This window comes from Python bivittatus, unplaced genomic scaffold (genome assembly GCF_059951505.1).
Source record: "Python bivittatus isolate LINGU-HERP-01145 unplaced genomic scaffold, Pbiv_v1 ctg000850_np1212, whole genome shotgun sequence".
NCBI classification, from domain to species: Eukaryota; Metazoa; Chordata; class Lepidosauria; order Squamata; family Pythonidae; genus Python; species Python bivittatus.
The window spans coordinates 17,142,609-17,155,904 of record NW_028277112.1 but is presented as its reverse complement, the minus strand read 5'-3'; the positions used below and the strand labels follow the sequence as shown (position 1 = coordinate 17,155,904).

Sequence of the window (13,296 nt, the reverse complement as noted above, 5' to 3'; positions counted from 1 at the left end):
ACTATATTTATACGTGATGCTTGCTTCTTTGTCAGGTAACTATTAAGATCTATTAAGAAAAAGATCTCAGATGAAGAAAACAAAATCATCTCTATCTTAACAGAAAACAATCTCCCTAAACTTTAGGACATACATGGTTAAATAACCACAAGTTGCATATGTACGCTTTGTTTCTTACTGTATGCAATAGCAATGCGGTATGAATAGTATATTGATGTTTAAGAACTGGATAGAAAAAGTATATATCTCTCCATACTACTTTTCTTAGAGCCAAACTTGATCTACAATTTGCAACCTAACTTTCTAGTATAAAATTAGGAATTAATGAAGTGGCTCATTTAGATTAGAATCCTGCACTGCCCAAGTCCAATTGCCCTACCTTCCTCTGAAGTCATATATGCAATTTACACTAGAAAACAAGAGTTCCTGCACTGAAGATGTTACCTAGCTGGGTAATGAAACATTTGCAAGAAAACAACCAAGCTCAGAGAACCCCAAGGACTCCACAGTTCAACCCTGAGCTACACATATTCTCTTCTATTCATAACAAGAATTCCAATCTTCTTCTGGAATTTAGTCTTTGTATCCTGACATGTTTCCACAGAACAGAAGTGTATTCCTCTGGTATTTCTGTAATAAACCAGGACAATGAAGTAGAAGAACCAGGCTAAAAAACTCAATGTATTTAATGTAATTAGGATTAGTTAAAGACATGATTACTTGTCATGTATTCAGTAATTTTCCACTTCTGTCACATTACAATTTATAATTCAGCAGGAGCTTTTGAAGGGCCTCTGAGGGCCACATCTAAGACTGGGGAAGGGAGGCACATGCGGCCACAGATTATGCACTTCTACCCAAGTAAGTTTCTCTTTTTGGGAAATGCAACATTCAGTATTGCCCAGATTAAACTAGAACTACCATCCAAATACATTAACAAAACACTAATAAATTTTGATGAGTTTTAAGATATATCTTTACTGCTTTTTTGAATAATATAATTAGGTTTATACTGTTCATCTGTCCACTTGCAAAACATTTAAGTACTGAATTTTATTAAGACTGTTTCAGAGGAAGTGGTTTGGATTTTGTGTTAAGAGTAGCACTTCTGTCCTGTTCATTAAAACAGCCCAACTTTTTCAGGCTTCCACACATGTCTGAAAAAAGGGCTGTGGCTTTAATAAATTTAAGGAGGAATTCCACTGAAAGGGCAGAATATAACTTTAAAAAAAGCTGTATGTCCTAGTATATTCTTAGATAGGCCTGTCATTTCTCTTACCAAAGATCTTTTCAATTTCCTTATCTTATTCACTGAAGCAAACCCTGCATCACAGAGATATTTCAAAGCAGGCCAACATCCTAAGATATGTCCAAGAGTAGACACTGCACCCATTATTCATAAAAGATTTAGATGAAAAGTGTCAATTTGTAATGATGGACAAACAGCGAAGATAACAATGGTAATGAATATGACAAAGGGAGTCAGGTCAAACAATATACACATTGATTCCGCAGAGGGCGGAGCTGGCGTCGCGGCGATACGGCGGGCGATCCTGGGCTCCCAGGATCACAGCCGATATCTCCTCCCCCGGACGGTCCCGATGGACCTAAGCCGTCCCGTAGAGATGGCGATCGTAAAGGGCGTGTCCCGCGGATCTCAGGGACGCCGCAAGTCCCAGATTGATCCCGGGAGAAGCTCTTGAAGCCGGCGGAGGAGAGCCAGCCAAAATGGCTGCGAAAGCCGGGACAGCTCCAAAGGAAGAAGGAAGAGAGGGGTGTCAACTGGGTGAGATGGACTTTTACTATTCAACTATTCTTAGAGAACACCTTAAGTAACTTAAAGAGATTTTTAAAAGTGAAGAAAAGTGGATTAAGCGGCGAGATTGAGCCTTATAAAAAAAGGGGGGAAATTTTTTTTCTTTTCAACTTTCCCTTTTTAGTGGAATCGGCAAGATGTTTTTCTCTTAAAAAAATATATTTTTAACTGGATTGGCTTTTTCTTTTTAATACTCAATAACTCTTTATCTTAAGCCTTTTTTTTGACTAAGATTTCTTTATTGTTATAAGAAATTTATACTTTTTGATTTTGAAATGGGGAAAGTGGAGTTAAGAGAAAGTAAATGAAAGAAAGTTGCACTGCCATCTAGAGGCTCGACATAGTGCTTTTTTTCTTCTATTGTGACGCATGCTCAAAGACCCTGCGCTTTCTAAAAAGATAGTGGGATGTGCATGTTTATACAGGTGCCATCCGTAACTATAAACAAGAAAGTGGAGTTGAAAGCGATTTTGAAAATATCAAGATGGAAAGTTTGAGCTAGTCACAAGAGCCCTGATTAGTGGCAGTAGCTCTTCTTTCTGCTAGAAGCTCTGCTTTGCTCTCCATTCTCCCCTCAGTTGGATTTTTTTTAAAGAGACTTAGTCTTTTCCCTCCTTTTCTTTTTTTTTTTTTCTCCTCTTGCTTTTTTTTTTCTTATTTTTGGCAAGAACAAAGATAAAGAATCCTTTGACTCAATAAAGGTTTATCAAGATAATAAATTATACGAGAAACACAATGCAGAAAAAGATCTTTAAACTATTGAGGATGACTATAAAAAACTGGAAGAAGAGCTGCAGAAATTCCCGCAAAAAAAAAAAAGAAAAAAAGATATTAAAGCTAAAATGGACTTAATTAAACATAAAACGGGATCAATGGAAAAGGAAGAAATAGTACAAGAAATCAGAAACATTAAACAGAATTATTGTGAGGCCTATAAACTGAGAATTAAAAGGGTTAATCAACTGATAAATGAAGAGGGACAGACTTGTTCTTGGCACTGAGGGTGAGAAAAAGATTATACAAGATTATAATGGAAAATCGTACTAAGAGAATGCACAAAAAGAAGAAGTAAAACAATATTGAAAGAAACTACTTCAGATGTCTAAAGAAAAAATGAGGGGAATACAACAATGATGGAACTGACAGAAGCTTCAAAAAGCAGAATGTTTGAAAGGACATTTATTATTGCTTTCTTTTATCCAATAATATAGAAAAAGGAATAAACAGCTAGATATTTTGGGATATTGAATGAAAAGGGTGAACTCAAAATTATGCAAGCGCTGGAATAAAGTATAAATCCGAGATATATAGTTAAAAATTGTATTTGATTGTAAATGTTTCAAGAGATTAGACTAAAATTTATACATGGTTGAATATAGTAACATATAGATTTTAAACTAGAGACATTTTTGTTGAAACATGTAGTGAAGAATCTGGTTAGAACTGTAACCCGGTTAGAACTGTTACTGATATTGTAACTGATACTGGTTAGAACTGTAACTTTTAAGAATTGGAAAAATTAAAAAGTACTTATGCAGGAGGAAGTTATTGAAAATTATGGAATGTGCAGAGATGAGTTAAATTGAGATTTGAAATTAGAGTAAGAAGATAAGTAATTTTATATGACACTGAGAAAATATAGTAATGTAATGGATTAGGAAATTTTATAATAGAAATTTGATATTAATTATTATATATATACACATATAATCGATAGATGAAAATGTATTACTAATCCTATTGAAAGTTAAAATTTCTTGTAATAAATGAATCTATAGATTAGCTATGAATGATTAATAATTGTTAATTGATAAGTATACAAGTATATTTTGAATAGATGATATGAGAATTTAAGATTATGAAAGGGGCACCAACAAGTTGGTAACTGGTTGACACACGGTATAAAATGGAAGATGCTTTTTTTATGCCTTTTTATGTTTTTGTTTGTTCATGTATGTTTTGTGTTTGTTGTAAAAATAAAAAAATATTTTTTTAAAAAATATACACATTGATTCCTGCAAGTATTTGGAAAAATTTCAATAGATGAGGCATATATATACTTATAATGCAATAATTAATAGCGAACTGTCTTGAAAGGAAAACAGCAAGTCAGTGTAGTTAAGATAATATTCTGTGAACGGTGGAATAAGGTTTGCTGGAAAAAAAAACATTCTAGTTATAGTATAATACAAAAAGATATCCTCAAGGAGACTTGACTCCTGAGGATTGCTTCCATGCAGCTTTTTGGCAGTGCTCCAAAAACATTTGCCATTGCCTTCTTCTAGGATTATTATTATTTTCTTTTTTAGCAGTCTAGCCTACAGCCCTGGAATCCCTAGTGGTCTCCCATCCGAGTACTTAGTCCCTTACAGAACCTCTTCTAAATTGCTTAGAACTCTAACCATTACCTGTCTTAAAGCAACTCAGGGAACAAAATCTGAATGCAGGTAGCTTGATGCAATTAGAGAATCAAGCTTCTGTCTCCCGCACCTCCATGGCCTTAACAAGTAACTAATGACAGAATTTGAAGTTCTGTTAAGAGAAACCGGCGTGCTAACTGTAACACATCTGGGACAAAGATCAGCCAGAGTGCATTCTGCTGGCTAGGAAATGTAAAGTCAAAGCAGTGACCTGCATGGATGATGATCAATGTCACAGAAACTATGAGAAAAATGACAGCTCCTTTCAGAAAATGAAAACCATGCCCAAATGATGAGACCTTTTTTTAAAGACAAACTAGCACTAAAGAAAGAACTAAAGAAATACAATAAATGATGCAAACATGTGTTTTGTGAAGCACATCTCTAAAGACACTGAAAATAACAATGATACATACTTTACATATATCAGAAATGAGAAAACAGAGATGTGGTTGGACCATTGAATAACAAAAGAAAAATGAGTTTGCAAAAAAATTGTTAAAAGTATTTGATATGGATCAAGAAAGACCCATACCTAACTTCCTGTTTCACTGTGGGCCAAGCACTCTCCTTCAGCTCAACAAGCCTCACAAGGCTGTTTTTTTGGAGATAAATAGGAGAGACATTCTATTCTCCCTTGAGTTAATAACAAAAAGATGGTATATAAATGCAGAAATAAATACATATCTTTCCATCTTCATTATACAAGATGTAGGACTGATACTGAAAATAGCAGTTCATTTTCAAGCATGAAAATATGAGGAACTGAGGCTAGTAGCGATGACAAACTGAAAACAAATTCAGCAACAGTAAAACTTTCCAGCTTAAAAAGGAAAAATGAAGCAATTATATACATACACACATACACCTACATACATACACACATACTACAGAGTATACATTATAGATGTATATTCTAAAAAGTAGTGTTGTGAGAGTTGGGAGAGCAGTTTATTTTTTTTTCCTCTTAAAATACTACAACCAGATGTCAGCAAATGAATTTTGAAGGAATAAGCAGTTCTCCATTCAGAGCTTATTTTACCTGTAGCAGTATGGTAGTATGTAAGACTACTAACTTGGGTTTGGGTAAAAAGGAAACAGACAAATTCTTGGAGTGAAAGGATAGTCCACTTTTTATTAAAGTAATTCCCAAACAGTAGTAACAAGAGGAACTAGATCTCTCAATACCAGTTGCTAGGAAACGTAAGTGGAGGATGCTATAACTGTGACTTTCCATTGGCATTTATTTAGCCATAGGATGCTAAATTGTACAGGCTACATTTTATGCCTCTTAGGTTTTAAAGTTTCCCTAGTTGGTATCGCTCAGTCTCTGGGTAGTTCATTGTAAAGAAGGGCCCTCCATCTGGAAAACAATACATATAAAAAACAAGCTGGATGGAATGAGAACTGTTGTGTTCCTGAGAATTATAAAAAAATTCCAAAGGATTACAATAAAAGGTGCAAATTAGGAATGGCATCAAGTAGAACATATGACTACAATACTATGAAGCCTTCTATATTCTTCCACTCTTGGTGAAACATCAGCATAGGAAGAAAGATTTTGGGTGGAGAGACACAGGCCTTTTCTCTTAGGTTAACACCCTCTACAGTTTCTCTAGTCACATTCATAGTCTGTCGCAGATGCCCTTTATTAAGCAAAGAAACCATGAATGTGATTAAACATTTCTTTCCAATATTTTATTGCTTGGCAATGGAGATTTTATTTAATAAGAACTTTTCACAAAAACTGAAAAATCAATTTGATATTTCTATAACTTCTGAATTTCTCAAAATATACAAGACATGGACAGTTATCAGCAGAGGCTGTAATCTGTGTCTGATCCCTTGTTTGAGGTATCCAGCATTGTTGGAAGCCTTAATTAGGATACAAGTTAAAATATTATTCCCTCTCTCCCTTAGACTGAAGTCCACATATTATATTCTTTTCGGAATAAAAAACAGCAAAACCTTGTTTAGGTCCTGTTTTTCTCCCTACTGAACTGACCTCCTAGCTTCCTGTTTTATATAAGTGAGAGCATGGCTAACAAAAGTAGTTTTGTTTATATATGCAGGGAAAGTGCTTCCTACCCACTACAAGTTTTTATAAAATTCAAGCATAGTTTAACAGGGAAACTGCCTATATTGACAATAATTAAAAATTTAATTGTTTAAAACTGTAGAAAAAAATCTTAGAGAGCCATAGAGACCAAAAGAAGAGAGATGAAACTCCTTAGTTTTCAACGAATCTGCAGTAAGTTTTAGTCACGTTAATGTTAAAAAAAAAAAATTATACTGTACCTTATTTTGTCCCTGAAGAAGAAAGTGCATGTCTCAAACGTAATACTTTTTAATAATTACCTGGAGCATAAGAAACTGCAAAAACTTCTCTTCCAAACAACGGATGTCTGATCTCTCTCACAAATTCGCCTGTTTCTGGCTTAAAACACTGAATCCGACCATTTTCTCTGTCTGCTACACACAGCTGACCAAATTCAGATACAAGAGTTAAGCTGTGAGGGATGTTGAACTGGGCAGGTTTAGCTTGACCTACAGAAGTCTCTGAAAGAAGAGATATTTTAAGTCTGACAAAACTGAAGTCACTATTTATGGTCACATTTGAAGAAAAAAAAGGTGAAGAGAAATGTGCATTTCTTCAACCATTGCTGGAATGGAGGACTTGGATGAGGAGGTTCAAGGTCACGGGGAGAAGCATCTCCTCAGCCCACAGCCTGAGCGTGTGAAAGCAAAGAGGATGAGACTGGCACCACCCTAAGGAATTCGTAGTGTTTAGTTGCAGACTTTGGGAGTTAGAGTTAGTCTGACGAGATTGATGTCAGGTTCAGCCCAAGAAACTCCATGGGACAGTTCTGGAATTACTCAGTTACTTTATTAGCTTACACCTGCTAGACAGAATCTCACCAGATTAACCCTAACTCCCAAAGTCTGCAACTAAACACTACGAATTCCTTAGGGTGGTACCAGTCTCATCCTCTTTGCTTTCACATGCTCAGGCTGTGGGCTGAGGAGATGCTTCTCCCCGTGACCTTGAACCTCCTCATCCAAGTCCTCCATCAGACTGCAACTTTTAATCTATGTACTGATATAATTAAGCAGCCCTTTCACTTGTTTTTGGGTCAGTGACTGAATTTAATAAAATGCTGTATGTAAAAGAATTAAAAAATCCGTATCTTGTAAAAATCCAAATATCTAAATCATTAAAACATGGTGTAATACTTTTCCACTATATACTGAGTTTTTACTGAGAAGTCTTATTTCTAGGGCTGCATCTGCTCAAAATGTTGGTGATATCTCGCACTAAAGGTGTTAGTGTACTTAATAAAAATGGAACTTTTTACCCATTTAAATTATCAATGGTAGTTTAGTTCCTTATGCAATAGGAATGTCTTTATAGTAGAAATATTGTGTTATAAAATACATAACTTGAACTTCTCTGAAATCCTAAAACCCACAGATCCTTAAGTATAATTGATTTCAATGTGACTTGGAGGGGAGAGGAGACAGCAACCTTCTGGACTTTATTTTGTATGTATATCATTATATGCCATTCTCCAAGGTGGGGAAAAAAAAAAGAATTAACTTTCAGTCTAATACCTTCTCCCCACTGCATGACAAATATTCCATTTGGAGAGAACCGAACAATACGACTATTACAATAGCCGTCGGACACATAAATATTCCCACTCGCTGGATCTACTGCCACATCAGTGGGTTGGCAGAAGTGATATTTGTCGCTTCCAGGTTGCAAAGCCCTCCCTAAAGTCAGCAAAGGAGATTCCGCACCATTTGAAGCCAGTTTGAACACCTAACAATGTAAAAGAATAAAGAGTTTCAGTTAAGTGAGACTAATACAAAAATGCTATAGCTTACAGGAAGATCAAACATTTGACCTGTAGAATATATCTTTCTTCAGAGAACAGCTGTATAGACATTAATATTCATGAGATCAATACAGAAATCCATTTTAAGAGCTGGATTCAGAGGGTTTTGGCTTTTGTTTTGCATAAAATGTCAACCCATGGGGTTGTTACTCCAAATACAGTAAAAAATTTGACAAATGTTTTCCCCGAGCCATCCTAGCCTGAAAAAAATACTACACCCAAATTGTTAGTAAGAGGCAGAAAGACAATAGAATCAGATCTCTTTGTTAATACAGAAACCACTTCTACATACCTGGTGAAGAGCTACATCTGTCACCCAGTAGTTACCATTATTATCTATACTCAAGCCATGAGGTAAATAAAACCTGAGAATAAATGAAAGCAGTATTAATAAGAAAGCAGCATTATAAAATAACTGGTTTTGTTTAGTTGTCATACTTACAGCTTGAACTAATGTTATCTTAATTCGAGAGAAATGTTATGGCTACCAAAATTAATAAGGGTTTTGCAGCCCTTTTTGTTTTTCTTTCTTCACTTTCCCCCCGTCTTTAGTATTGCTACTCCCAAGTAATTGATTCTATTTGGAATCAGCTTGGTGCTACTACTATTACATTTCAAAACTGACAATCAGGTAAAGGTCATGTGGAAATGAAGCATATCAACCAGGTTACATTAGAGGCAAGAATAGATGCTGATCATTTTCTTTCTTTCCCCACTGCTGATGGGCAAAAGGCAACAGCCAAAATATCAGGGAACTCTGAATCCCTCTCCATAAATCACAAACACTTGTTACTGAAACTGTCCTGGTATTAATTTCAAACAATTTCAAACCACACCTGCAATCCTAGAAGAAATTATAGTCCTTTGTCTATGAATATCCTGGTGCATCATTCTTTTATTTCTCTGGTGAACCAACATGTCTTTCTAACATGCCAGAATGGCTGCTCTTAGTTTTATGTTTTGACATTAAAAGACTAATATTGTATTTATGGGCATAAGCATTTCCACCAGATAATACTGTCTTAATAATATAAACTGCAATTTGCACCTAAATGTCCCATATATTTTATGGTGGGCAGTATAATGACTGAGGCCATATTAAGGACAGCTTAGCTGTTGCTGGATGTTTCTTTGTTGTAGGAAAGATGCAAAGCAAAACCACAATCTAGACTGTCAGTGTGATTTAGATTTATTTTAATTTAGAAAGCAGAAGTGAAGAAAAAGGGGTTGCCGATATCATTACAGCCATGGTGAGCTGCTGTTCAATTTGGCAAAATCAGTATTACATCATTTGAAATCAGGGCAGTATGACATACAGATTTCTGGACTGTTTTATGCAAGTGTAGGACCAGCCACATCCCTAGACAGCTGCCGATCTATCTTCCTTCTCTGCATCAGTATAAATAGAATTTCCTGTAAACAAATTGATATCTCTCGCTTGTTTGGGGCAATACTCTCTTCTGCTGGAACCTAATTTGTGCTGTTCCCAACAGAATCCCTGACTTTCCAAGAAATGCTTTTGCACAGAAGAGTAAGTGAAGTATTAGAAAGTATTCTACCATCAGCTTCCTTCATGGCTTCTTAAACAAATATGAACTCTGTATCTTCCACAGTTTTAAGTGTTTCAGTATTAACAGTCTAATTATATGTGCATTCATGTTAAAATCTGATAAACCCTTTTGTGGCAATAGATTAAAAAAAGGCTTCATAAATACAATTTGCAAACCAATTTGCATACTGATGATACTGAAGCCCAAACTAGTGGATAACTTCACCCAGTGGTTTCATGTAGATGTTACATGAGATGCTACAGGAGAGGGGAGAGTGTTGAGCCCTGAGGCCCTTGGCCTCCACAATCTCTCCACCCTGTCAACACCAACTGCAACAGACCACTGAGGAAGAATGTGAACCATTGGATCACGGTGTCTCCTACTCCTAACCCCCACAGCTGGTCTAGAAGGATACCATGGTTGACAGTATCAAATGCAGCTGATTTATGGTGAGAATATTAATTTATGGAGAAAAAAATTTACTGCATTTACCTGGAAAGTTATCTCCCCCCCTAGCCCCCCAATATATCTTAAATGTTAGCTTAACTGAGATTGTAAAGGAAGGAGGATTTTTTTCTATCTAAACTAATTGATGGGAGTCATCCTCCCCATGAATAAACATTGTATTTGAATTTATTTGGTTTATTAGAGGTACAGGTAACAGATGATTTAAGAAAGTGTAATCTTCTGCAGGTATTTAGCTTGCAAAACCAAGGGATTTATTATTTTTTTGTGAGAGTATGCAAGGAAATCCCAGCCTCAACATCATCCCCATGCATCTGCATACCTTCATGTGTTGACAATAAATGTTCACCAGGTATTAAAAGCATATTCAACTAAACATGCCTACAGATTTTCTTGAAACTGAAAATCCTGGTAAGACAGGATTCTTGATCATGGGGAAGCCTTGTAAAAATATTCAGCTCAGTGTGCCTAAAACTCCCTGATGAATCTTAATTGACAATATAGAAGGGTTTGCAAAGATGATGGGCATGCAATAACATCCAGGATAACATTCAATGATTTCACTGAAGCCTACTTTAAACCCTGATGTATGCAGATTGAAAATCTACCAAGAGCTAGGAGAGTACCTTGCCACTACAGAAAAGTCAATCCTGTGACATATCTGAGAATCTTCATCTCAAAAAATCTTCATTCAAACAGATCTTACCTTAGTTACTCAAGAAATCATGCCACTCAAACATAAGAATGTTTTGAAATTGCTTACTGTTTACAGGATGCATGAAAACAAGTACATATCTAGAGGGAATACAAAAGAGAGATGACACCTACTTTGCTTACTAGAGTGATCGAGGATAGAGTGGGTCTATTTCACACCTAGATGGAACACGTGGGATATGAGAGTAAAGTGATTTTTCTATCAAATTGAAGCAATAAGGTAGTATATACGATGGCTTTCAATCCTACCCCACAGTACTTCATTGAGTGATAGAAGTACATCCACCTCACGTAACACTTATAGCCAGGCCAGTGTAAGCAGACACATGGCAAACCTGCAGCCTCTGTGTCCCTGCCTCTTTCTCTAAGAAGGAGGGAGATAATATTTATTTTTGACTGGAGTTGTGTTCATGTGGATCAGTAAACAGCCAGCAGAGACAAAAATGAGAATCAATTGTTTCCAGAAGATGCTAGCAAAATGGAAGAAATTTTGACCCAAAAATAGATTAGTATCATGCAAAACAGAATTAATCAGTTCAAAGAAGAAATGTGAAGATACATGAAAAGTTGTTTTTTTTAAGGGCTTACATATTTCTTCCTGTGGAATGCAGAATTGCTGAACTACTAGCCTCCAGTACAAGAATAGTACTTTCTTTAATTGGTCCAAGTCCTTTCTGTTGATAAACATAGCTACTGTTGAATGAGCTAAAAAAGAAATACATATATATATTAGTATAAAACTGCCTTCTCAAACCTAGGGGCCACTAGATTTGTTGGACTACCTTTTAGCTAGTATGAATTAGAGCTCTGGCTTGGAATGTTAACATCTGCCCATTCACTACAGTGTCTTCAGTAAAAGAGGTATTTTGTTCAACATAGCATTCATTTTGTGAATATACAAGAAAATACGGCAGCCAATTTGTGAGAACATCTACAGTATAGTCTTATAATCTAAAGTATGCCTATCAGTTCCAAAGACTGAACACCCCATGACATAAGATCTCAGTTGACCTCACAATCCCTCAGGGCTCTAATGTTTGGCTCTATTTCTTTTAAACCGTGAACAATCTTTAAGTTTTGTTAGATTCTATTAAAACTTTTTCCTAGCTCAGCCTCTTTCTTTAATAACTATTTCTCACTCAAACATAGCTTTCTAAGGAGTCCTTGATGCTCTCTGAGTTTGGTTGCTTGCTTGCAGACGTTTCATTACCCAGCTAGGTAACATCATCAAGTGCCTGATGATAGCTAGAAAGCTAGAAAGACAGCTTGCTAAGGTTGACATCCAGTGTCTGCTTCTTTCAAGAACTCTCCATATTTCATCCTGCAGGTCTTTCTATTAATAACATACATGTGTTCTTGCACTTAAATTTATACTGTCCCCTTCTCATTGATGTGACTCAGAGCTTATATTTTGAAACAGTATGTGTGTGTATGTACACACACATACACACACACACAGTCAGCATAATCCTCACCTTTATGGAAACAGCTGTTTAGTAAGAACCTACTCTGAAGGCTTTTTTCATGACTTTTCAAATGTTATAGCAGATACAACAAAAAGTTATGAAAAAAACTTTCAGAGTAGGTTCTTACTAGACAGCTATATGCATACACAAACACACACATACACAAATGTGTATCTTAAAACTGTATACTCTCTAGTTTCTTCATCAAAGCAATACTTGATTTTAAATGCACAGTAGACATAGTAAGATAACCTTTGAGAATTTCAATCAGTTTTAAACTGAGAATTAAAGTATTTTGAAAATTCTACTAGGGTCATTATGAGTTATTTACATTGATATAAGATACTCATGCCATTATCCCAATGAGAAATGACAGGTAGTCCTTGCTTAATAACCACAACTGGGGCCAGAAATTAGGTTGCTAAGAGATGTGGTCATTAAGGAAATCATCACGTGACTGGACCTGATTTTACGACTTTTGCAGAGGTTGTTAAGTGAATCACCGCAATCATTAATTAAAGTTCCCCATTGATTTTGCTTGCCAGAAACCAGCTGGGAAGGTCACAAATGGCAATCACAGGATCCTGGGACACTGCAACCATCATAAGGGCAAACTGGTTGCCAAGTGCCTGGATTGCAATTATATGACTGCTGGGGGCACTGCAATGGTCATAAATTCAGGCAACATCATAATTCTGAACAATCACTAAGCATATAGTTGTTAAGTGAGGACCACCTATACTAGCTACTGTATACTTTCCTTTCATTGCAAGAAGCCTTTTGACATAAGCACTAGGCACTGACTAAAGTACACCATTAACTGATCATGTGCATATTATTTTCTCTCATATATTTAAAACTGAAATGCTAGAACATAACACAAAATACAAACTACTAAAATACATGCAAAATAATATTGTGAGAATAAGAAGTACATTTCTTATGCTCTCCTTATAGAAACAATCC

The 13,296-nt window shown here is 35.8% G+C and overlaps 1 protein-coding gene across 5 annotated transcripts in view; it reads right to left on the bottom strand.

The window, feature by feature from the left end:
* Positions 1–13,296, bottom strand: part of PAM (peptidylglycine alpha-amidating monooxygenase) — a 157,813-nt gene that overhangs the window by 15,176 nt on the left and 129,341 nt on the right. For all 5 annotated transcript variants that reach the window (XM_088130144.1, XM_088130145.1, XM_088130146.1 and 2 more), the window contains 4 exons: positions 11,453–11,569; positions 8,428–8,500; positions 7,849–8,059; positions 6,595–6,795 (listed from right to left, as the gene is read on the bottom strand). In XM_088130144.1, coding sequence (XP_087986270.1) covers positions 6,595–6,795; positions 7,849–8,059; positions 8,428–8,500; positions 11,453–11,569 — 602 coding nt within the window. The remainder of the gene's footprint in view (positions 1–6,594; positions 6,796–7,848; positions 8,060–8,427; positions 8,501–11,452; positions 11,570–13,296) is intronic.